The 26,017-nt window shown below is 46.9% G+C and overlaps 2 protein-coding genes across 2 annotated transcripts; one reads left to right on the top strand and one right to left on the bottom strand.

Moving 5' to 3' along the window:
- Positions 1-12,031: 12,031 nt before the first annotated feature.
- Positions 12,032-15,662, top strand: LOC125554430 (LRR receptor-like serine/threonine-protein kinase EFR). Its single transcript, XM_048717990.1, has 2 exons — positions 12,032-14,936; positions 15,028-15,662. The coding sequence occupies exons 1-2, from the start codon at positions 12,032-12,034 to the stop codon at positions 15,429-15,431; spliced, it is 3,309 nt and encodes a 1,102-aa protein (XP_048573947.1). The 3' UTR covers positions 15,432-15,662.
- A 5,551-nt stretch (positions 15,663-21,213) lies between these two features.
- LOC125553215 lies at positions 21,214-24,721 on the bottom strand. The gene is made up of 2 exons (XM_048717011.1): positions 24,430-24,721; positions 21,214-21,706 (listed from the first exon to the last, which is right to left on the bottom strand). The coding sequence occupies exons 1-2, from the start codon at positions 24,646-24,648 to the stop codon at positions 21,452-21,454; spliced, it is 474 nt and encodes a 157-aa protein (XP_048572968.1). The 5' UTR covers positions 24,649-24,721; the 3' UTR covers positions 21,214-21,451.
- Positions 24,722-26,017: the final 1,296 nt, after the last annotated feature.

The raw sequence follows: 26,017 nt of genomic DNA, 5'->3' as shown, positions 1-26,017 counted from the left end.
TGCACCACGATGATCTACACGAAATTCTAGTCAAGTTACATATAAAGTTCATTAGATTCGGAGCTACGGCCTAGAAGATATGAGCAAAACAAGTTAAACATGGCATTGATGCAAAATGCATTCAAACATCAAGCACACACCTCAAAACATGGATGCAACAAGGTAACATGAAGCTACATGCAAAACTAATCAAGTTTCATATAGAGCACACTCAAAACGGAGCAACGGTTCAACACATACACATGAAACAAGTTTAAAGGACAAGCTGTCCAAAACAGCAACTAGGCAACTTGCAAGTATCAAAACAACATTCTACAACACCTCAACATGAAAACAAAAGGCATGGACATGATTTACAGGTAAAGCATTACAAAACATGAACACTGAGCTATCTCCAGAAATCAGTAGAACATGCTCAAAAGGACATGGCAAGATTGCAAATAATAACAGTTCACAGACTTGGTGAAAATCACCGGGCATGGCAGAAATAACATCATGTTACAAAGTTCAGAGCTATCAAACAACATGCTACAGGAACTTATCATGGCAACCAAAAGGCATGGCATGAATCTACTAATTGCATATAACAAATGTCCCTTACTGATCATGAGCCAAAAAGGCACAACGGATATGATGGCACCCATGTAAACATAGCAAGTTTCATATACAGGTTCAGACTTAGCAGAAAAACTGAGCATGGCATAAACAGAATTATGAAGGCATCTTTGCGAGCTCAAATCACTCATCACAAAGCATTGCATGACAAGACAAGCATAGCATCAGCAAGAATACATGTTCATGAAGCTAACCATGGCAAGAGCAAGTTCATAGCATGCTTGGATCACTAACAACAACCATGGCAAAATTGATTAACATGTAAACAACCTGCCAGGAATATTTTATAGCAAAAGTAGAGCAAGATTAAGACATACTAGAGCATTCCAAAAATGCAGACAGGGGCATGGATGGATAGAGCATAACATGTGTAACAAAATTCCATTAGTGAACATCTCCAGATTATGCATAGAACTCATGGTATCAACAGGTTTACATAGCATCACAATATATCATATTCAGCATAGCAAAACAGTAACAACAAGTAGCCCACTTCACAAGCTTGATGCACTCACTACAGGGCATAACAAAATACATGGATGGAACCACTGTAAAGATGGCATGTTACAGCTCATAACACATGTAGACTTCATGCTCAAAATAAAATCACACAAAAGGATACAAAAATAACAAATGAGCAAGTTCTGTTAAACTACAACAGACAACATCACATAGCACTCTTGCAACGGTGATTAGGGCATCAAGATAAACTCAAACAAGCATGACCCAATGGAATGAAATGAAGAGCATCTCATGATGAGCATTTCGATACATTACATGCACAAATCGGAGCACCGAGCATGAAGTTATGATGCGAAGAAGATGCACACATAGTCTTGGAATCTGGGGACTTAGAGAAATTTACCCCGCGCAAAGAAAACGGGACGGAGCGGGACGGAGCGGCCGTTTGGTTGGAGGGCTCGGGGTGGACGAGGCCGATTCGGGACGAGGCGGTCCCGGTGGCGAGCTCGGGCTCCGGCGAGCTCGCGGAGCTCCAGCGGCGTGGCGGGAAGGCGAGGGGAAGGCCGGAGAGGGCGGGGCCAGCTGGATCCGGGCACGGCGTGGCGGAGGCAGGCGAAGGGCGGCGCGGGTCAGCGAAGGCGGCGGATACGGCGAGGCCACGCGGGGCGCGAGGTGGCGCAGCCGCGGAAGGGCGGCGCATGCCCGCGGCGGCGGAGGACGCGGGCGGCGGGGCGCGCGTCGTGCGGTGGCGGGACGGCACCGGGCGGGAGGCAGGCGGCGACTCGCGGCCGGAGTGGAGGTGGAGGGGGCGGCGTGGCGGCGCGCGGTCGCCGGGCGGCCGCTGGGGCGCGGGCGCGCTAGGGCGGCGGCGACGCGATGGGCCGGGCGGTGGCGGTTCAGGCCTGCGCGGGCTCGCGATGGGCTCCGCGGGCCGGCGGCGGCGGGGTCTGGCTGGGAGGCCACGTGGCGGCGTGGGGTTGGAGGAGAGCGGCAGCGGGGTGACGTGGCGCTTCCTGGTTGGCCGGGGCGACGTGGACGGCGTACATGTCCGGCTCGGGATGGACAAGTACGTCGGCGGGAGGTGGAAGAAGACTAGAGTTTGGACTGCGAGATTTTCGGGGGGAGTCACATATTTATAGGTAGAGGGAGTTAGGAGAGTCCAAATGGGGAGCGGTTTTCGGCCACGCGATCGTGATCGAACGACCGAGAGCATGGAGGGGGTTTGGATGGGTTATTGGGCTGTTTTGGACGGGTGTTGGGCTGCAACACAAAGAGGGCTTTTGCGGTTACCCGGTTAACCGTTGGAGCATCAAACGGACTCTAAATGGCACGAAACTTGACAGGCGGTCTACCGATGGTGTACCAAGGACGCTTGGCAAACCTCGGTCCATTCCGAGAATGTTGAACACCCACTCACAACAGAGACAAAAGGGGGGACGGAGCGGAGGATATAGGAGTGTCGGAACTTGAAACGGACAACGGGGCAAAGGACCGGATGCAAGTTTTGAAAAACATGACGATGCAATGCATATGATGACATGGAAAAATGCAACACGCAAGCAAATGACATGGCAATGACGGCAAATAACTGGAAGACACCTCACGCATCGGTTCCGGGGCATTACAGTTGACCTACGAGGTTCAGTAACAACTTGATCTAAAGTTTCATGATCATCATCATTAACTTCCTCACTACTTGGTGTAGGTGTTGCAGAAACTAGTTTCTGTGATGAACTACTTTCCAATAAGGGAGCAGGTACAGTTACCTCATCAAGTTCTACTTTCCTCCCACTCACTTCTTTCGAGAGAAACTCCTTCTCTAAAAAAACTCCGAATTTAGCAACAAAAGTCTTGCCTTCGGATCTGTGATAGAAGGTGTACCCAACAGTCTCCTTTGGGTATCCTATGAAGACACATTTCTCCGATTTGGGTTCGAGCTTATCAGGTTGAAGCTTTTTCACATAAGCATCGCAACCCCAAACTTTAAGAAACGACAACTTTGGTTTCTTGCTAAACCATAGTTCATAAGGCGTCGTCTCAACGAATTTCGATGGTGCCCTATTTAACGTGAATGCGACCGTCTCTAAAGCATAACCCCAAAACAATAGCGGTAAATCAGTAAGAGACATCATAGATCGCACCATATCTAGTAAAGTACGATTACGACGTTCGAACACACCATTACGCTGTGGTGTTGCGGATGGCATGAGTTGTGAAACTATTCCGCATTGTTTCAAATGTAAACCAAAATCGTAACTCAAATATTCTCCTCTACGATCCGATCGTAGAAACTTTATTTTCTTGTTACGATGATTTTCAACTTCACTCTGAAATTCTTTGAACTTTTCAAACGTTTCGGACTTATGTTTCATTAAGTTGATATACCCATATCTTCTTAAATCATCTGTGAAGGTGAGAAAATAACAATATCCGCCACGAGCCTCAACATTCATTGGACCACATACATCTGTATGTATGATCTCCAACAAATCTGTTGCTCTCTCCATAGTACCGGAGAACGGCGTTTTAGTCATCTTGCCCATGAGGCACGGTTCGCAAGTACCAAGTGATTCATAATCAAGTGGTTCCAAAAGTCCATCAGTATGGAGTTTCTTCATGCGCTTTACACCGATATGACCTAAACGACAGTGCCACAAGTAAGTTGCACTATCATTATCAACTCTGCATATATTGGCTTCAACATTATGAATATGTGTATCACTACTATCGAGATTCAATAAAAATAGACCACTCTTCAAGGGTGCATGACCATAAAAGATATTACTCATATAAATAGAACAACCATTATTCTCTGATTTAAATGAATAACTGTCTCGCATCAAACAAGATCCAGATATAATGTTCATGCTCAATGCTGGCACCAAATAACATTTATTTAGGTCTAATACTAATCCCGAAGGTAGATGTAGAGGTAGCGTGCCGACCACGATCACATCGACTTTGGAACCATTTCCCACGCGCATCGTCACCTCGTCCTTAGCCAATCTTCGCTTAATCCGTACCCCATGTTTCGAGTTGCAAATATTAGCAACAGAACCAGTATCAAATACCCAGGTGCTACTGCGAGCATTAGTAAGGTACACATCAATAACATGTATATCACATATACCTTTGTTCACCTTGCCATCCTTCTTATCCGCCAAATACTTGGGGCAGTTCCGCTTCCAGTGACCAGTTTGCTTGCAGTAGAAGCACTCAGTCTCAGGCTTAGGTCCAGACGTGGGTTTCTTCTCCTGAGCAGCAACGTGCTTGCTGTTCTTCTTGAAGATCCCCTTCTTCTTCCCTTTGCCCTTTTTCTTGAAACTGGTGGTCTTATTGACCATCAACACTTGATGCTCCTTCTTGATTTCTACCTCCGCAGCCTTTAGCATTGCGAAGGGCTCGGGAATCGTCTTATCCATCCCTTGCATGTTATAGTTCATCACGAAGCTCTTGTAGCTTGGTGGCAGTGATTGAAGAATTCTGTCAACGACGCTATCATCCGGAAGATTAACTCCCAGTTGAATCAAGTGATTGCAGTACCCAGACATCTTGAGTATATGCTCATTGACAGAACTAATCTCCTCCATCTTGCAATCTAGGCATTCTTCTGAAATATTAACTTCAACTCCTGGAACATCTCATATGCTCCATGACGTTCAAAACGTCGTTGAAGTCCCGGTTCTAAGCCGTAAAGCATGGCACATTGAACTATCGAGTAGTCATCAGCTTTGCTTTGCCAGACGTTCTTAACATCGTCAGTTACATCAGCAGCAGGCCTGGTACCCAACGGTGCTTCCAGGACGTAATTCTTCTGTGCAGCAATGAGGATAATCCTCAAGTTACGGACCCAGTCTGTGTAATTGCTACCATCATCTTTTAACTTTGCTTTCTCAAGGAATGCATTAAAATTCAACGGAACAACAGCATGAGCCATCTATCTACAATCAACATAGACAAGCAAGATACTATCACGTACTAAGTTCATGATAAATTTAAGTTCAATTAATCATATTACTTAAGAACTCCCACTTAGATAGACATCCCTCTAATCCTCTAAGTGATCACGTGATCCAAATCAACTAAACCATGTCCGATCATCACGTGAGATGGAGTAGTTTCAATGGTGAACATCACTATGTTGATCATATCTACTATATGATTCACGCTCGACCTTTCGGTCTCCGTGTTCCGAGGCCATATCTATTATATGCTAGGCTCGTCAAGTTTAACCTGAGTATTCCGCGTGTGCAACTATTTTGCACCCGTTGTATTTGAACGTAGAGCCTATCACACCCGATCATCACGTGGTGTCTCAGCACGAAGAACTTTCGGAACGGTGCATACTCAGGGAGAACACTTATACTTTGATAATTTAGTGAGGGATCATCTTATAATGCTACCGTCAATCAAAGCAAGATAAGATGCATAAAAGATAAACATCACATGCAATCAATATAAGTGATATGATATGGCCATCATCATCTTGTGCTTGTGATCTCCATCTCTGAAGCACTGTCATGATCACCATCGTCACCAGCGCGACACCTTGATCTCCATCGCAGCATCATTGTTGTCTCGCCAATCTTATGCTTCTACGACTATCGCTACCGCTTAGTGATAAAGTAAAGCATTACAGGGCGATTGCATTGCATACAATAAAGCGACAACCATATGGCTCCTGCCAGTTGCCGATAACTCGGTTACAAAACATGATCATCTCATACAATAAAATTTAGCATCATGTCTTGACCATATCACATCATAACATGCTGTGCAAAAATAAGTTAGACGTCCTCTACTTTGTTGTTGCAAGTTTTACATGGCTGCTACTGAGCTTAGCAAGAACCGTTCTTACCTACGCATCAAAACCACAACGATAGTTTGTCAAGTTGGTGATGTTTTAACCTTCACAAGGACCGGGCGTAGCTACACTCGGTTCAACTAAAGTTGGAGAAACTGACACCCGCCAGCCACCAGTGTGCAAAGCACGTCGGTAGAACCAGTCTCGCGTAAGCGTACGCGTAATGTCGGTCCGAGCCGCTTCATCCAACAATACCGCCGAACCAAAGTATGACATGCTGGTAAGCAGTATGACTTATATCGCCCACAACTCACTTGTGTTCTACTCGTGCATATGAGATCTACACATAAAACCTGGCTTTGATGCCACTGTTGGGGAATGTAGTAATTTCAAAATTTTCCTATGCACACGCAAGATCATGGTGATGCATAGCAACGAGAGGGGAGAATGTTGTCCACGTACCCTCGTAGACCGAAAGCGGAAGCATTAGCACAACGCGGCTGATGTAGTCGTACGTCTTCACGATCCGACCGATCAAGTACCGAACACACGGCACCTCCAAGTTCAGCACACGTTCAGCCCGATGACGTCCCTCGAACTCCGATCCAGCCGAGTGTTGAGGGAGAGTTTCGTCAGCACGACGGCGTGGTGCCGATGATGATGTTCTACCGACGTAGGGCTTCGTCTAAGCACCGCTACAATATTATCGAGGTGGACTATGATGGAGGGGGGCACCGCAGACGGCTAAAAGATCAATGATCAATTGTTGTGTCTTTGGGGTGCCCGCCTACCCTCGTATATAAAGGGGGGGGGGGGGGGGGGGGTTGCGGCCGGCCAGGAGAGGGGGCGCGCCAGGAGGAGTCCTACTCCCATCGGGAGTAGGACTCCCTCCCTTTCCTAGTTGGAATAGGAGTGGAGGGGGGAAAGAGGTGGAGGAGAAGAAGGAAAGGGGGGGGGGCGCCGCCCCCCTCTCCTTGTCCTATTCGTACTAGGGGGGAGGGGCACGTGGCCCTTGCTCTGGCCGCCTCTCCTCTCTTCCACCAAGGCTCACTATGGCCCATTAACCTCCCGGGGGGTTCCGGTAACCTCCTGGTACTCCAGTAAAATCCCGATTTCACCCGGAACACTTCCGACATCCAAACATAGGCTTCCACTATATCAATCTTCATGTCTCGACCATTTCGAGACTCCTCGTCATGTCCGTGATCACATCCGAAACTCCGAACAACCTTCGGTACATCAAAACATATAAACTCATAATATAACTGTCATCGAAACGTTAAGCGTGCGGACCCTACGGGTTCGAGAACTAGACATGACCGAGACACGTCTCCGGTCAATAACCAATAGCGGAACCTGGATGCTCATATTGGCTCCCACATATTCTAAGAAGATCTTTATCGGTCAGACCGCATAACAACATACATTGTTCCCTTTGTCATCGGTATGTTACTTGCCCGAGATTCGATCGTCGGTATCTCAATACCTAGTTCAATCCCGTTACCGGCAAGTCTCTTTACTCGTTCCGTAATACATCATTCCGCAACTAACTCATTAGTTGCAATGCTTGCGAGGCTTAAGTGATGTGCATTACCGAGAGGGCCCAGAGATACCTCTCTGACAATCGGAGTGACAAATCCTAATCTCGAAATACGCCAACCCAACAAGTACCTTCGGAGACACCTGCAGAGCACCTTTATAATTACCCAGTTACATTGTGACGTTTGGTAGCACACAAAGTGTTCCTACGGTAAACGGGAGTTGCATAATCTCGTAGTTAGAGGAAGATGTATAAGTCATGAAGAAAGAAATAGCAACATACTAAACGATCGGGTGTTAAGCTAACGGAATGGGTCAAGTCAATCACATCATTCTCCTAATGATGTGATCCTGTTAATCAAATGACAACCCATGTCAATGGCTAGGAAACTTAACCATCTTTGATCAACGAGCTAGTTAAGTAGAGGCATACTAGTGACACTCTGTTTGTCTATGTATTCACACATATATTATGTTTCCAGTTAATCTAGCATGAATAATAAACATTTATCATGATATAAGGAAATAAATAATAACTTTATTATTGCCTCCAGGGCATATTTCCTTCAGTCTTCCACTTGCACTAGAGTCAATAATCTAGTTCACATCGTAGTGGTACTTGGTTTACCATGCGCAGAATCGAAGCATCTCTAATTTTTTGTTGGTATTTTTTTCATTACCATCCACTCCATCCTTTTTACTGCTGCCAATTAGTGAGCATGCAGTAATTCGTCACTATATGTTAACAAGGTTTTACTATATTGTGGGATCAAACCATTGATAACCCTTTTCCTAGTAAAGAATCTTTGTCCATTACCATGTACACTATCCTTATTACTACTGTCAATGAATAGTCACCTCAGAATCGGGATGGAGTGAACCACACATGGTAACAAAATTAAATGCATTACTTTTTCTTGTATAGACCGTTACCCTCAATAAATTAGTGGTGTAGAGCAGCCCTTCTCCGCGTGACCTGTCCGCATAATTAGGACCGACCGGAGCGTATGCTAAGCTCATTCTGCGCGCTCGCTCAAAATAGCGCCACCGTGTGTGTGTATATATATATATAGGTAAAACTGTGTCTATCATAGCTTGTCACAAAACTAGTTAAGGGTCGCTAAACTTTTAATAGTTTAAAAGTTATCAAAAAATATGAAATAAATATGGGAGCATCTCTCTAATGTAATAAGATGCTCTCTCTCTCCCTCTCTCTCTCGCGCACAAGATATACGAGATGTGTGGCTACCTGCTTGCCATGTCATCGATCCGTGACACTGACTTCCAACCAATCAGAGACATGCACACTTTACCGAGTGTTGCTCTCGAACAAAACCTGGTTAAAAAAATCAACATAAAGTCGGTGCTGGAGCTCCAGGCTGCGTGGTTGCGTGGCGTGTAGGAGGCGTGAGGGGTAGGAGGGCTCCAGGCTGCGTGGATCTCGGCGTGGTGGCGCGTGGTGACCACGTCCAGTTCGCGAGCGCAGGCGGTGCTGGAGCAGTGAGGCTCCTGCCGCGGTTTGGATGCGGAGTGCAGGACCCGTTCTGGTCTCTGCAGGCCCGTCGTCGGGGAGGCTTGGTGGTGGCCCGACATAGCGATGGCGCGCTTGCTGTGTGTGGGGTGCGCGGTCCAGTGGAGGCACGGGTCGTTTTTGGCCTGCTGCGTGGGAGTGGCTGCCCGGGGTGAAAGCCTGGCCAGTTCTGGCCGGCCGGCGGCGACGGCGCCTGTGGGTGTCGCTATCCTCCTTGGAGGCGTCGTCCGGAGTCTCACAGTCAGATCTCCCGGATCAAGTACGTCGGGTGAAAACCTAGATCCTGCTGCAGGGTCGGGCGGTGGCGCCGTCTTCGACGTTGTTCCCCTCTTTAGGACGCCGTCTTGAAGACTTTGATCCCTGTGGTGCTTCCTATGACTGGACGTGCACGGTGGCTTCTGTGGCAACGGTGACGGCGGTGAGCAATGTTGGATGTGTGGCTCTGGTTGTGGTAGTCGGCTCTTCTTCTCCGGCGTGTCCGAGGGAGTGCCTCGACTGTCTGTTGCTGTGAAGTCGAAGCCGCGGTGGGGGCCGGTGGTATACGATGACGCGTGACAGGTGGTTCGTTCGGCGACCCTCCGTGACACCATTCCTGCCCAGTTTCCTTAGTAGTTCATCGTCGGAGTCGGAGCTGCGGTGCCTAGTATGGTTTGTATGGAGTGTGGTGTTGCAGCTTTTAGGCTGCTGTTTTTCTTTTTGTCTTTGATCTTCGGATCCTCTGGTCCTAGGACCTTCATCACCTTGTTGTTTTCTGTTGCTTCCTGCTATTATCAATGAATGCCAGCGATGCTGGATCTTTCAAAAAAAATCAACATAAAGTCATTTATATTGTGAAAGTAGCTAGAAATCCAAAAAATTCGTGAAACATGGGAATTAAGCATAATATAATGTCAACTTACTGTGAAAATTGGAATGGTACCATTTTGCACATTGTTTTTTGTACTTGCTTCACAAAAAAAACCATTTTTGACACTTCAAAAATGAAAAAAAAATCTTTTACAGAAAAGTTCGAAAACCCATTTGACAATATTGTTTGTAATGGCAATATGCACCTGTATGTTTAATTTGGTCATATTATAATAAATTATGCAGTGGATATGGCCATCACGTTGGTCATTTGACTTAAAAGTGATGAAAGTTCATACACGACAGCCCATTTTGTGAAGGATTTTTTTCTTCAAATTAGTTATATTGAAAGTTTGGTATTTTTCCTCGCAGTTAGTACACATAAAAGGACTCGATACGAAAGGATTGCATATTTTTAAACATGTATTCTTTTTCTTTTATTTTGTCTAAAACAGGGTCAAAATGGTCAACATGGCTATTCATCACAAGGGGTTGAATCTCTGAAAACACTAAGTGGTTCTCCCATATAATGACTACTTGTGTACCTACAAATATTTTTTGCTAATTTTTATTACTGGGCTATCACACACTTGCAATTCAATTTTGAATTACTTTTGGGAAATTGACATAAAGTCACTTAAATGTGCGAAAGTAGCTAGAAAACTAGAAAATTCATGAAACTTGGGAATTGTGCATAAAATATGGTCTACTTACTGTGATAATTGGAGTGGCGCCATTTTGCACCTTAATTTTTGTACTTGCTTAAAACACACACCCATTTTTGACACTTAGAAAATGAAAACCATTTTTTGTACAAAAAAGTAGGAAACTCTATTTCGCAACATTGTTTGTGTTGTCAAGATGCACCTATCCGTCTAATTTGGGGACATTATAATAAACTATGCAATGAATATGACCATCACCTTGGTCCTTTGACTTGAAAGCCATGAATGTTTATACACGATAGCCCGTTTTGTTAAGGATTTTTTTTTCAAATTTATTATATTGAAAGTTTGGTATTTTTCCTCGCAACTAGTACACATAAAAGGACTCCATGCGAAAGAATTGCATTTTTTAAACTTGTATTATTTTTGTTTCATTTTTTCCAAAATGGGGTCAAAATGGTCAACATGGCTATTCATCACAAGGGGTTGAATCTCACAAATAAACTCTAAGTGGTTCTCCCATATAATGACTATGTCTATCTAAAAATATTTATTTTGCTATTTTTTTATGACTGAGCTATTACACACTTGCAGTTCAATATTGAATTACTTTTGAGAAATTGACATAAAGTCATTTAAATGTGCGAAAGTAGCTGGAAAACTAGAAAATCCATGAAACTTGGGAATTGTGCATAAAATATGGTCTACTTAGTGTGCTAATTCGAGTGGTGCCATTTTGCACCCTGATTTTTGTAGTTGCTTCACAAAAAAACACCCAGTTTTGACACTTCAAAAATGAAAATTGATTTCTTTGTAGAAAAAAGTAGGAAACTGTACTTGACACAGCATTGTTTGTAATGTCAAGATGCACCTATATGTCTAATTTGGGAACATTATAATAAACTATGCAATGAATATGGTCATCACCTTGGTTATTTGAGACTATATTAATATTTAGCATACCAAAAAGTGTAATTAATATGGCCTAAAATGAAAAAGTTTTCAACATGAAAATTGTCCGTCCCGTCAAAATGAACAACCCTGTTTGCTGTGTTTTGTTGTTTTACCGAGTGTTTTATCCACGAAGCTCAGCAAAGTGCCTGTTTGCCGTGTTTCGCGTTTTTACCGAGTTAGGTACTTGGCAAAGATACTATTGCCGAGTGCCTGACATAATGCACTCGGCAAAAAGGAAAATTCCAGTAGTGCCCCCTTATTTGTATCAAGTTTTCCCTGTAGGTTTGACTTTTTGGGACGAAGCTAATTAATCAGAAGGTTAAAAAAAAGTGCATCGGACGTACGCGCAGTGACCGGCTCAAATTTTGGCCGGCCGGCCGGCGCCTAGTACTGGCCTTGACGAATTCACTCATTTGAATGCGTCTTAGGAGATTTCGAGGCAGCGTGCGTAACGGGGAAGACCCGGCGCCATGTCTGAAACGGGTTGTCATCAAGTCTATGAAGCTGCTGGGTTCTTCTAACCTGCAGTACTACTTAAGTAGAGAGCAGCTGGCTTATGGATGGTAGTACCAAATTACTAGTCCTCTGTGAGCACCACTCTAGCTAGCTAGCAGCATGGCCCATCCGTTACGTTCTCCCATCATGCTACTCTCCATCTCTCTTCTTGTGATCACGAGCGTGGCTGCTGCTTCCAGCAACGACTCTGACCTTTCAGCTCTGGTGGCCTTCAAAGCCGGGCTCTCCGATCCGCTTGGCCTTCTGTCTAGGAACTGGACAGCCGGCACATCCTTCTGCTCTTGGGTTGGCGTCTCCTGCAGCCGCCGCCGGCAGCGCGTCACTGCTCTTGTGCTGGCAGACGTTCCTCTCCAAGGAGAGATCGCTCCTCATCTCGGTAACCTCTCTTTCCTCGCCGTCCTCACTCTTTCAAACACAGAGATCACGGGCACCATCCCATCCGATATAGGCCGACTACGTCGCGTCACCGATCTTGATCTTAGCTCTAACCGCCTCTCAGGCGCCATCCCCGATACCCTAGGAAACCTCACAAAGCTTCAACGCCTTTCTCTACGCCGAAATGCTCTCTCCGGACATATCCCAGATCAACTCCTCCACAACTTGAACAGCCTGAGGAGGATACATCTCGGGCTGAACCAGTTAAGTGGCCTCATACCAGACCAGTTCCTCAACAACACGCCTTTATTAACCCATCTTGACTTCCAAAACAACAGTCTATCTGGGCCAATACCACAAGGTATTGCCGCATGTCCCATGCTTGAATGGGTCAACTTTGAATATAACCAGCTGTCCGGACTTGTACCTCTTACCATATTCAACAAGTCTAGACTTGACGTGCTTGTCCTCACATCTAACCAGTTCACAGGAACAATCCCTGCCAATGAAAGCTTTAAGTTGCCCATGTTAACTGTCTTCTTCATTGGTCTCAACAGTTTCACAGGTCAATATCCCTCAAGCCTTGTATCCTGCAAGTTACTAGTGCAACTTTCTCTAGCTGGAAACTCCTTTGTGGACAATGTCCCAGAATGGCTCGCTCAACTATCACGACTCACCTATCTTACTATAGGTGGCAACGACGGTGTTAGCGGGTCAATTCCAGGTGTGCTCAGAAATCTTACTCTTCTCCGTGTTCTTGACCTCTCATTCTGCAACCTAAGCGGAAATATTCCAGCCGAGCTAGGGGAAATGAGTCAGCTCACAGATTTACGTCTTACATCAAACAAACTAACAGGTCCGTTTCCAGCTAATTTTGGCAACCTATCCCAACTATCTGATCTGCTAGTTGATTGGAACCAATTAACTGGATCTTTCCCCGAAACTATTGGGAACCTCAGGTACCTTAACCGTCTCCATATTGGAATGAATCAGTTCAATGGGACCCTTGAGTTCTTGGCCACTATGTCAAACTGTAGACAACTCCGATTGCTTGCCATGTTTTATTGCTCCTTCACTGGAAACATTCCTGCATATATTGGTAACCTCTCCACACAATTGACATACCTCAGTGCAGCCGGGAATCATTTAACCGGGGCTCTTCCAGTGACAGTATCAAATCTAAGTGGTCTTAGGGTAATGTCCTTTGCAGAGAACCAACTAAACGGCATAATCCCAGCACACATTGCATTATTGGAGAATCTTGAGCAGCTAAACCTTTCTAGTAACAAGCTGTCTGGCCCAATCCCGTTAAAGATTGGTGCCTTGACAAGATTGCACAGGCTATCCCTCCAGGGCAATAAATTATCTGGCGCCATTCCGGATGGCATCGGTAACCTAAGTAACCTAGAATATATGTCGCTTGCAGATAATCATCTCTCGTCAGCAATACCTGAAAGATTGTTTCATCTTAGTAACCTTCGTGTGTTAGATCTATCTCACAACTTCTTTACAAGTGCACTGCCCTCTAATCTTGATTCCATGAAGCAAATATACATTCTAGATATATCAGCCAACAGCTTGGTTGGTAGTATTCCAACTTCATACGGGAATCTTGGACTATTAAGCTTCCTGAACCTATCACACAACACACTCACAGGTTCAATCGATGGCTCGTTCAAGGAGTTAATCGTTCTAACACGGTTGGACCTATCTTGTAACAACCTTTCTGGTACCATTCCAAAGTATTTAGCCAACTTTACTTTACTGACTAGGTTGAACCTTTCTTTCAATGAGTTCCAAGGTGAGATACCAAGTGGAGGTATTTTCTTAAACACCAGTGCAAAATTATCTTTGATGGGAAATGCTGGGCTGTGTGGTGCCTCACGTCTAGGATTTTTGCCTTGCCTAGACACTTCCTACAAAAACAAGAGACACTTGCTAAGGATTGTTCTCCCAGCTATCTTGGTAACTGTAGGAGCTATAGCAATTCTCATTTACCTAATGATCATGAAGAAAAGTAAAAAGCAGCTACAAGTTACGACTTCCATTGGCATGGATAATATTATCAGTCATAGACAAGTTTCCTATCTCGAGATTGTTCGTGCCACTGAAAATTTCAGCGAGGACAACCTACTTGGAGTTGGAAGCTTTGGAAAAGTTTTCAGGGGCAAATTACAAGATGGTTTGGAGGTTGCGATAAAAGTGCTCAACATGCATGTCGAGCAGGCTGTGAGGAGCTTTGATGCAGAATGTCAAGTGCTAAGGATGGCTCGGCACCGCAACTTGATACAGATATTAAGTACTTGCTCCAACTTTGAATTCAGAGCAGTACTACTTGAGTACATGCCCAAAGGTAACTTGGATGTACATTTGCACTCTGAAAATGGAGAATCGATAGGATTTATCAGGAGATTGGATATTATGCTTGGTGTATCAAAAGCAATGGAGTATCTGCACCACCATCATCATCAAGTTGTGTTGCACTGCGACCTCAAACCTAAAAACGTGCTATTCGATGATGAGATGGTGGCGCATGTTGCGGACTTCGGCATTGCAAGATTACTTGTTGGATATGACAACTCCTTGATTTCAGAGAGTATGCCAGGGACTATTGGATACATGGCACCAGGTACTTGCATCGATAACTCTTTGAACACCTAGTTTGTCAAGTTATGTGTTGTTAGATTCTATCATAACAAATATTTTTCATTCTTCAATAGAATACGCATTCATGGGGAAAGCATCACGAAAGAGCGATGTGTTTAGCTTTGGAATAATACTGCTTGAAGTTTTCACAGGGAAAAGACCCACAGATGCCATGTTTGGGGGAGAATTGAGCATTAGGCAATGGGTTTGGCAAGCATTTTCAGCAAACCTTACTGGCATTTTGGACGTTAAGATAGCTCAAGCTGAGGAAATAATTTTTTGCTTAAATCACCAGACCAGCACTTCATTGGCGTGCACGAGCAGTGACTTGCTTGTGCCAATATTCGAACTGGGTCTGATGTGTTCGAGTGAATCACCTGACCAGAGGCCAAGCATGACAGACGTGGTTGTGAGGCTCGAGAACATCATGAAGAGTTACTCTGCTACCATGCCGTCACTGGAACTGGCTCAATGTTAGTTAGTTCTTTGTTTGGGTTTCATAACGGTGTATTTTTACTTGATTTCATAACAGTGTTGTGTTAGAATGCATGGTATGCATATGGGCATAGGAGGAGATTGTATCGTAACTGTACTTCTCGGTAGCTATACGCGCCACACCCTCGGTACTATAGGGAGTGGATTTTCTACCATGCACGGGAGATATCGTGCATGTATGAGTTGTTCATAATATCACAATTTTGGAGTCAAATTCACCAAATAGTGCCACTTTACGGCGCCAGAAATTTTCAAGGTTTTTGCAGAAAACACTGAACACTGAGACAGAAAACCGTCATAAATATGCGGGCAGACAAACATCACAGTTTCATCCCGCGTGGGCCTGTTCGGCCTGTAAGCAGGCTACCAAGCACACCATTTTCGTCTTTCTGGATATACCTTTGGCTCAGCCCATTGTCTCACCCCGGTTACATAGTGCAATCACACAAAACCCAGACAACGCATCTCAAGGGTGATAGATATTACCTCCATCCCAAATTACTTCTTAGATTTTTCTCGTCCTCGGCGTCTCCGGCCGGCGTGGCGGCTGCCCGGCGCGGCGTCCTCGTCCTCTCGCAGGTGATGGGCTACCGGCTGCTCATGGCTGCCTCGACGCGACGGTGTCCCGAGGTTTCAGATCTGGCTGTGGCGGGCTCGGCCGATCTGTCCCGTTAGCTTCGGCCGGCGGTGAGGTTGGTGGTCGTGCGTGGTGATGACGCCGCCGCCGCGCAAGAGGTGCTTGGGTTAGTGGGCTCGCATGCTGGCGGCGTTGGGGTTCCCCCATCATCGTCCGGCAGCGTGAGGGTGCGGAGGTAGGGTTGCTCCGGGCGAAAGCCGACGGCGCGGTGTCTGCGGATGTCGCTCTCCTCCTGGGGCCGTTGTGGAGTTCTCCGACCTCCTCCGCTCTCGGGTCACTTTCTTCGGGCGAAAGCCCAGGACCTACTGTGCAGGACCAGACGATGGCGTGATACGTCGCTTCCCCTCCTGAGGGCGTCGTCTTGAAGATCGTAATTCCCTGCGTGCTTTCCTAGAGCTGGACTTGCACGACATCACGGCAGGTGGCCGGCGATGCGCCCAGAGGTGGAGCGGTGTTTCCTCCTCTGCATCGAAGACGGCGGATCTCGGCGGCGTGGCGCAGCGGAGACTTGGTGCCCGATGTGTGTAGATGGACTCGCGCAGGAGGAGGTGGCTGTCTGGCGTCATGGTGGCATCGATGCCAGAGTGACCTGACAAGGTAGAAGCCTCAATATCTACTCTGAAGACGGGCCTGTGGAAGATGGCGGCGACGACACATGTGAGTGCGTCAGACCGGTTTGTGCCCCGGACCCGGTATGTGGCTTGGCTGGGGCTTCCGGCTTTTGATGATAGGTTAAGGTGAGTGGTCTGTGTATTTGGCCCAGCTAGCATCCCTTCATCATATGGATAGGAGTAGTGGCATATGTTGCCAAGATGACGGATTCAGGCATATTATTGTAATACTTTGTAAGGTCCTCGAGAATAATTAATAAAATGGCCACATGCCAGATGCAGAGGCCGGGAGTCACCCTTCTTTTCTAAAAAAAGAAGATAAAGATGTATAATGTTACATACATCTGTATCTAGAAAAATCTAAGACAAGTAATTCGAAACGGAGGGAATACTAGATTATCATCTCATCATTATTCTACCAGCGAGTCTACAGCAGAGCCTAACAAACCGGCCTGCCAGCGTAATTTGTGTCAATACAAATGGTCCATCCCAATTTTTTTTATGTCAACAGATGACGACAAACTCTTCTTCTGTGCTAAGTAAAAGAAAAACAGCAGCAGGAAAATGCGAAGACCACAGTCAAGCCGCTGCAGCCAGCCCGCTGTTTCTTGGTCTGGTACTTTGGGTGTTTCCCTTTCCACCCTTTCTTCTTTGGCTGCTCCTCGGCTGGCGATGGCTCCTCAGCCGTCTCGGCGTCGGCGGCGGTGAACGGGGAGCAGAGGAACTTCTTGGTGTTGCCGACCTGTGTGCAGGAGAGCTTGATGATCCTCCTCCCCCACATCCACTTCAGAAGGATCTTCATGTGGGTCTAACTGTTCAGGCCGTCGATCGCAGCATCCTGTTCATGTTGCCATCAGCAGATATTTTGCAACGAGTGCAAAGCACTTGATTAGATTAGGGCTGGACGAAACGAGCGGTCTTTTGGACCAGCTCGTGGCCCGCTCGGTCCAGGCCAGCTCGGTCCTGGCCCGTTAAAAAAAACAGCCGGTCCGAGCTACGGATTTGGGCCCGAAAGTTTGTCGGTCCGGTCCAATCTTTGACCAAGCCAGCTCGCAGGACCGAGAATACACTGCATCGCCGTGGCGGGAGCATGGCGGCAGCACGGTGAGCACCGAGTGGGGCGTGGCTGGGGCATGCCGGCGGCAAGGCGGGGGCGTGGCGGGGCCGTGGCGGGTTCGTGGCGACCCAGGCACGGCGGGGGCGCAAGAAACCTCCTCGTCTACGTCCGCCACCGCGGGGCATCGTCGTCCGCGCGGCCACTGGACTCTCCAGCCCCAGAAACCTTCCATTGGATGCGCCTAACTCGGATTCGTCGTCTTAGACAAAAAAACGACATGGGAGGTCCTACATCGCCACATCGGTCATCATCACTTTCATCTTAGTCCACCGGCCGTCGTGCCAGATTCGTCGCCATTGAGCAGCCATTGGTGATCTTCTTTGTTCCTCTAGCTTCCTCTGGTTCTTCTGAAGCTTGCGGACATCTCGTCGATGAGCTGTGCTTCCTCTAGCGCTGCATCCTCGATGAGCAGCTGCCGCCGAAGCTCCAGTGCGCGCTCTGCCTTGTCTCTTGGCCGGTCCTCTCGGTCCGGCCCGAGCTTTGCTATGACCGGTCCGGTCCCTGAAAACAGGGCCGCCACTCTTCTCGATCCAGTCTGGCTCAGACCGCCGGCGGACGGTCCAAACGGCGGCTCGGATCGGACCTGACCGTGTCCACCCCGGGATATAATCATATAAGCATTGGTATTATATGATATCAAAATCAATTGACACGTTTGTGCAATAAGTGCGCTGAGCTAAACTAGAGATGGGTAAGACCACTACCGTTGGGAGATAGCAAGTACACTATATCCCCCGCAAAAAACAAAAAAACAAAAACCAAGTACAGTATACATAATGTTATAATTGATAGACAGATTGTGAATGTTTTTAAGTACCATGCAACGAGCAAGCATGTAATCAGAATGGCAACTAAATTTCTGCTAACAGCTGATCGCCGGGAGGCATTTTGGCTCCCCCTATCAACACAAGCGCGTGATGAGACGAGACAAATGCAGAGTGATGTGGCCGACACCTACTTTGTGGAGGGCTCGCATGACAGATGGACATATGTTTGGGGGAAGATAGAATTCAAAGCCAAAGACTACTATACGTTCTGTTACAAAGAGGTTCAAGCTCATGAGGCTTTGAAGTGGCTGTGGAAAACTAGCTAGTTGCATACCAAGAATCAAAATGTTTGTACGGTTGCTGCTGTCTGACAGAATAAACACAAGAAACATGCTGAAAAGAGACGTCATTTTAACGTGGAGAGTAATCTTGACTGACTTCTCTGCGGGTTGCATGTGGAAGAGACGGTTAAGCATCTCTTCTTCCATTGTAGTTTCAGCTCTACATGCTGGCGCTACATAGGGGTTGACTGGGCCAATCACACTCATAGATTGCAACTACTGGAGCATGCTAGAGCCACCTGGGGGAGACCAATGTTCATGGATGTCTTCTTGGTTGCACCCTGGAGCCTATGGAAAGAACACATCTCCTATAGGGCTCCTGATCATATGAAAGTGCACCAAAATCGTATTATAAACATGGTATGAATATTTTGGGCATACGGTGAAGGAATGTCCGAGCTTGCTGATCATTTGAAAGGGGCTCCTGATCATAGATACATTGAAAACGTATTAAAGAGCTGCACGAGCGATCTCGAATATCCATGAACTGCGTATTTAAGACTTTATGGCCGGACAAAAACATCACTGAAGGAATGTCCGAGCTCGCTGATCATTTGAAAGGGGCTCTATGCCGATTACAAGTGTGGAAAGTCTCGGCCTGTCAAGAGGGTGCCCGAGAAGCGTGGGCTATGACTAAAACACGTTGTACTAAACTAGATACGAAACATCTTGCCGAGACCGGTCCGTGTGGGGCTGACGGGAAGGAAATACCTACTAGTTTAGTTTGTGATAACGTGATGCCAGCTGCTCGGCTGTCTCAACAAGATTGAAGCCTCCACTCCTTAATAGATGAAATTGAGTAATTGTACTGTAACAACACTTTATTGTGATGACTCTATGTATCAACATACTTTACATCATTATATATGCTCGGATTTGCAGTGTAATACTTTGTTAATTGGCCATCTGCTTCTGCCTCCTCGACCAGTGGTCGAGAGGTATTTCCTACTCTTTGCCCAATTTTATTCAGGCAAAGTTGTCCAGAGAACAAGGCAAGCCGGCCATATGGTCCAAAAAAACGAAAGCGATGCAAAGAGGTATGTTAGACTACTATTTAACGTAAGAAACATCTTTTGAGAAAAATAGTTCTTCTATCGGTTCCTTTTCTCAGGGTATCATGTAAACCATGACGATGTAACCTATCAACCGACCCATTCGGAAAAATTTCTAAGGTTAAGCTTGAGGTAAACCCCTGTAATCTTGGTTTTAAGAAACCAAAATTTGCATCAACTCCAAGACGCCGCCATAAAGGACACGGCCGGTGTGGGAGTGGAGTTGAGGCAAATTTATTCGGCCGGGCACCGCTCCCACCACCCTAACGACGCACCACGGCCTACAAATTCAACCCCCCCCCCCCTCCCTCCTACCGCCGGAGCAGCATCCGGAGGGAGAGGGGGCCAACGCCCTGACCGGTGGAGATCGGTGGAAGAAGATAGCCTCCCTATTCCGACTTCGGCTAGAAAGGAAGAGAAGAAAACATGACCGACCGACCCATATACCATGCTTTGCGTACTCCCCCCCAACCATATATATAGGGCCTAATACAGTTTTTGAGGTTGACCATTGACAAGATTAACAATCCATGAGATGTTCGATATAAAAATTATATCATTAGAAACTTCTTTCACATATGAATGTAACGGTATGCTTTGTGTAACACGCATGTCATATATTACTGCTCTAATCCATGGTCAAAGTGAACCTTGGAAAACGTATTAGGTTCTATATATATAGATGGAGGGAGCACGTACATTAGAGGCGAAAAGAATAGTAGATTTTCCCTAAACAACAAACAATGACAAACAAAGAGGGAACTTGTTTATGTCACATCTAGATGAATCCTAGACACACCCATAATTATTAAAGATCTCCTGTTTCGGTTGTCGCTGAGGAGCCTCCCTCTTTACCTACTTCATCCGTTCCTAAATATAAGTATTTTTTAGACATTTCGATATAGACTACATATGGATGTATATAAAATATAAGTTACACGTAGTAATTCATATCATCGGAAACTATGTTCAAATACGAGTATAATGATATAACTTCTCGTGACATGCATTAACATTTTGCTACTTACTTCTATGATTAAAAGTTAGCACAAAATACGAAGAAGACTAATAAATTAGGACGAAGGTAATACTCCCTCCCTTCCTAAATATAAGTCATTTTAGAGATTATAATATGGACTACATATGGAACAAAATGAGTGAATCTGCCTTTCTGGCCTCACCAATGCAGTCACACAAATCTCAGGCAATGCATCTCAAGGCTCATAGATCCCTCCGTCCCAGACGATTTTTGACACTATACTAGATTATCATGTCATCATTATTCTACCAGACAGAGTCTACAACACAGAGCCGAACAAATCGGCCTGCCAGCGTAATTTGTGCCCACCCAAATGGTCCATCACAAAATATATGTTTTGTTGTCAAACAGATATGGCGGTGAACTCTTCCGTGCTAAGTAAAACAGAAAAAGCAACAGCAGCGGGAAAATGCCTGAAAGAACGCTCAGCAGACCAGGGTCAAGCTGCTGCCGCAGGCTGTTTCTTGGTCTGGTACTTTGGGTGTTTCCCTTTCCACCCTTTCTTCTTCGGCTGCTCCTCGGCTGGCGATGGCTCCTCGGCCACCTCGGCGTCGTCGGCGGTGAACGGGGAGTAGAGGAACTTCTTGGTGTTGCCGGCCTGCGTGCAGGAGAGCTTGATGATCCTCCTCCCCCACATCCACTTGAGCAGGATCTTCATGTGGGTCTTGCTGTTCAGGCCATCGATCGCAGCATCCTGTCGCCATCGTTAGATGATTTGCATCAGCACAAACACTTGATTAGATATAAGCAGTGGTATTACATGATCTCCAAATCACAATCTCTTGATTACATATGAACAGTAGTATCCCATCATAGACATAAACAGTAGTATTGCAAGAGCTCAAAATCTTGCAGCGATAAGCATGTCCTAAACTGTTATTGGGAGATTGCACAAGTACTACAGGAATTATTTGAGTTGGTTGCACACGTACACAAGGGACTACAGGGACTAGTTTTGGGTTCTTTGCTTCGTACGCTAAGGAGATTGGCATGGCAGCAGTGGTGTGGTTCAACTAGCAGTCGGACGGGAACCGAGGATGGCGACGTGTGCATAAGGCTCGGAGGAGTCTGGAACATGTCGTGAAAGGATCATGCATACACAGGGCGTCAAGGCAATGCACGGATGTGCGAGGCGGACACGACGCAGGGTGGAGCATGGTGCAGTCGGATAATTTCGGCTGGGTCGGACTGGACTGTCTGACGGATCGACGAGGATGTCGGTCAAAGCAGAAGATGGTGGTGATTTCAGCGACAACGACATAGGAGCGTGATGCTGATGGTGACCGACTTCTGGGGCGTGGAAACACGTGGTGCAGGTCTAAGGGCTTGTGCGGCTTCGACAAGACTATGGCGCAAGATTGATTCAAGGCGGTGTACACATGAGAGAGCTTGAAGTCGACAGGGCGCATGGTAGCGTGGCCAGCTACATAGAGTCATGTTGAAGGTGGAGCCGGAGTCTGATGGACGACTTCACTCTATGCTGATGGAGGGGCTACGACGTAAATGCATGGAGAGTCGAAGCCTATTTCAGCGGGATAGCGAGAGACACGTGGATCGGATTGGGTACCAGTGGTCTGATGGAGGCGTGATACTCGGCATCGGTCGGTGATGATCGATGGTTCTCTACAGTGGGGGGTTGAGGCAGTGTGGGCTAGCTACCCGGGAGACTCGACCAGGACAGCAAAGGCTCGACGCGGTGATAGCGGCGAGGCGTGCGGTAAGCACGGGACACAGCGACGGACCAAGGCACTGGTGGTCATACGTGTGATCAGACAAAGTGTGCAAGGGTGCTGAAGCAGTGTTGACGAGTACTGGATTCAAGTTGGTGACTGGGTCTATCGGTGCTAGTTGATGGATAGGAGTTGACCATGGAGAATCTGAGAAAGTGGCGGAAAGTCTGAAATTGTCAAAAGCTGAGAGAGTACATGGCTGTATATTCTGTGGTGTTCAGTGCACATGGCAAAGTGCGGATGACAAGGCAGAAGGAGGCGGAGTGCTATAGCGATGGGACAAGTCAGAGACTATCCGAAAAAAGGATGAGACAACTGTGAATTTGACTGAGGGTGACACAAGGTGACGGTGAAATTCCTTCAAGTTTCAGACAAGCAGTCAAGAAAGAGCGGTGATGTTGAGTTCAGGTAACTCTTATATGTGGCGTCTAATATGTGAGTTGTTCATTTTCACGCAGACAGTGTTCGGTGTGTGATGACGTTGAACGGATTCTCCGGAAATTGGGAGCACAAAGTAAAGTAATGAGGAACTTAATTTTTGCTCGAGTGTTGACTGTGAAGAAGACGAGAAGGGACTACAGTTGCAGGTGGAGTCACATGGAGTCTGGGAGTAGCAGCGGTGCTCATGGTGTATCTCAAGTCCAATGTACATGAAGGTTCGACGCACGGATGAATTCAAGGTGGTGGAGAATATTCGCCAAGGTGGAGTTTGTTAGAATTATGTCGAATATTATTGTACAAGGTAGGTTACAATTGGACTTGGTTTTGGACTGTGTGTATACAGGGTAGGAGTTGTGTCCTAATAGGACACTTGTATCCTAGGCCTCTCATATATATCGGGGGTAGACACACGATGTAACCTATGCCAACATAATAGCACGGGCACGCGGGGGAGCCGGCGGCGTGTGCCGGCGCCCGGGCGGCCGGGGTGCGGTATTGTGACGGTGTCACGGGGAGGAGCGCCCGTAGTCAGGCCCCGGGGATGTAGCCATATCGGTGAACCTCGTTAACAAATCTCGGTGCCATGCTTGTGTGATTGCTTTGGTCCTCGGATGATCGATGGTGGCCTCGGATTTATTCTAACACATTGAGCATCTAAAACAGAAGTGGCATGAACAAGAATCAATTGTTTACCTCACCACCAGGTGGCTATCATAGCATACACATTCAGCAGCTTATTCGGTGCCAACAGACTAAAAGATGCCTGATTACAAACCTAATTGCAGAAATTTCCTACTAGCACCCAAATAGTCATGGCAAGATCACTGAGTTGAACATACACCATATTACATCTGTAATACAAGAGTATGGCTAAACGCGAAGAAGGGTAAAACTACTCTGTAATCACAAGACAAAGTTGATATACAAGAGCACGGCTAAGCGCGAAGAAGAGTAAAGCTATCTACTTTATTTGCTGCCCAAATGCAAGAAGCCAAGGCACTAAAAAGAGGGCAGAAGCTACAATCTTCCTGGTCTAAACATCATCTATCTGACCAATGAAGGAAGTACAGGCAGAGGCCAAGCTGTACTACTTGCTTCGGGGCATCAGTTCCATCAGCTCTTACTACTACTGCATCAAATTTATTTGCCGGCCACGGACGAACAAAGTTGCAGCAATACATCGAGCTCAACAGCTAGAGGTCGTCGACACACGCACGGGCAGCCGAGTGAGTTGACGCGCGCGTACCTTGGCGTGGTTCCAGGTGTTGCCGACGGTGAGGGGCCCGTGGTCGGCGAGGATCTGGAGGAGGCGGCCGGAGATGGCCACGGCCTCCTCCTTGGGCACCTTGGGGTTGATCCGCCGGATGTCCACCGCCCGCTTCCGCGAGAAATGCCTCCTGAACGCCTCCCACGCCGTCGACCCCGCCCCTCCTCCCCCGCCGCCGACGCCCCGGAGGAACTGCATATCGCCGCCGCCGCCGGGTCTCTGCTCGCTGAGCTGGGGTTTCGGCCGAGAGAAGCAGAGGAGAAGCCCAGTGAGTGGCCCACGACGGGAAGCCTAATAATAATATAGCTAGACTCTGGCCCATGGGATGCTATGTGGGCTTGGCCCAGTTCTGTTCCCCTTCACTGCCTCGTCGGCCACCGCAGCCCGACCAACCATCCCATATCTCTCCCCGCCGATGACAGCCGCCGGTGACACCGCCGCCGCCTGACGAGCTTGCCTCCTCCGAGGTAATCCACCTGCACCTCCCCCCTCCCCCTCTTTACGCTCGGGCGCGAGCTCGGTGAGTGGCCGCCGATCGAGACTGCCGACATATGAGCTCGGTTGGTCAGGTCCGATTTGGTTCCGATGTCTGAGAATTTTTTGGTCGAATTGGGCAGGGCACATGTCCGCTCTCCGTCTGTGCAAGGGAGCCGTCCAGTCGCCGCCGGGGCACCGGTGCTGGTCGGGGTGCTCGAGGTCGAGGAACCTTGTCGCCGCCGCTGCTGCCGCGTCCTCCTGCGCTCCAAGAGGGGCCGCCGCCGCCGCGTGCTGCCGGAACAAGCATCAGGGGAGCTTCCGCTTGGTGCGCGCGTCTCCTTCCTTCGGCAGAAGCACCAGGTAGCGTTTACTGTTAGTGTGTTACCACACCAAGAATATCCGTTCCAAATAATACAGAAATAAGTAGCTACAAAACCTGCAAGTTGTGCGATGTGTGTCGATTTCACCAATGAAGATTGTTCGATTATCATTACAGTATTCAGTCAGTTTTATGTAAAAAAATGAGGAATTCTTCAGTGTAGGGTGGCTGGAGATTGTTAATCTTTGTTTGTTTCAATCGTATGCTACAAGCTTTCAGTGTAAATACTACTGACTATTTAGTCGCCAATGAAGATTGTTCGATGGTCATTCAGTGTAAATACTAGTACAAGGTTTCACTGTAAATACTAGTACTTAAGTTTAGAACACCGTTGCAATGGCAAGGCAATGCAAGTGAATTGACTCACTAGTAGGCAGTGTGCCAAGTATTACACCGTAGAGAAATTTTTTATTTCATGCATATCTCACATAGTATACGCCCTCCCCCATTTACCATGAGGTTCTCAATTCAGTGAGTGTACAGTTTCATTCCCTTCTGTTCTGATATGTTGACTGAAAACATACATAATGGAAACTAGTTATCCCTAATCTAGGCATTCCAGTGTTGACATGTTCACTCAAGGTTGATGTATTTATGCTTGAAATGTCAACTTGGAAGAGAATGCATGATTTACTCATTAGTCGGTACTTGCACGGTTCCCACATCACAGAAGATGCACAATTCCCGAATTCTGTAGGTAGCGAATCCTAA

The sequence above is a fragment of the Triticum urartu genome, chromosome 4, assembly GCF_003073215.2.
Source record: "Triticum urartu cultivar G1812 chromosome 4, Tu2.1, whole genome shotgun sequence".
In the NCBI taxonomy this organism is placed as follows: domain Eukaryota; kingdom Viridiplantae; phylum Streptophyta; class Magnoliopsida; order Poales; family Poaceae; genus Triticum; species Triticum urartu.
This window is presented reverse-complemented; position numbering and strand designations above follow the sequence as displayed.

What these genes read in the sequence shown, in the direction of transcription:
- LOC125554430 (XM_048717990.1), top strand. Translation starts at nt 12,032, where the DNA reads ATGGCCCATCCGTTACGTTCTCCCATCATGCTACTCTCCATCTCTCTT. An exon ending in TATTGGATACATGGCACCAG is followed by an intron (nt 14,937 to 15,027) that starts GTACTTGCATCG and finishes ATTCTTCAATAG; the next exon opens with AATACGCATTCATGGGGAAA.
- LOC125553215 (XM_048717011.1), bottom strand. Translation starts at nt 24,648, where the DNA reads ATGCAGTTCCTCCGGGGCGTCGGCGGCGGGGGAGGAGGGGCGGGGTCG. An exon ending in ACACCTGGAACCACGCCAAG is followed by an intron (nt 21,707 to 24,429) that starts GTACGCGCGCGT and finishes CGATGGCGACAG; the next exon opens with GATGCTGCGATCGATGGCCT.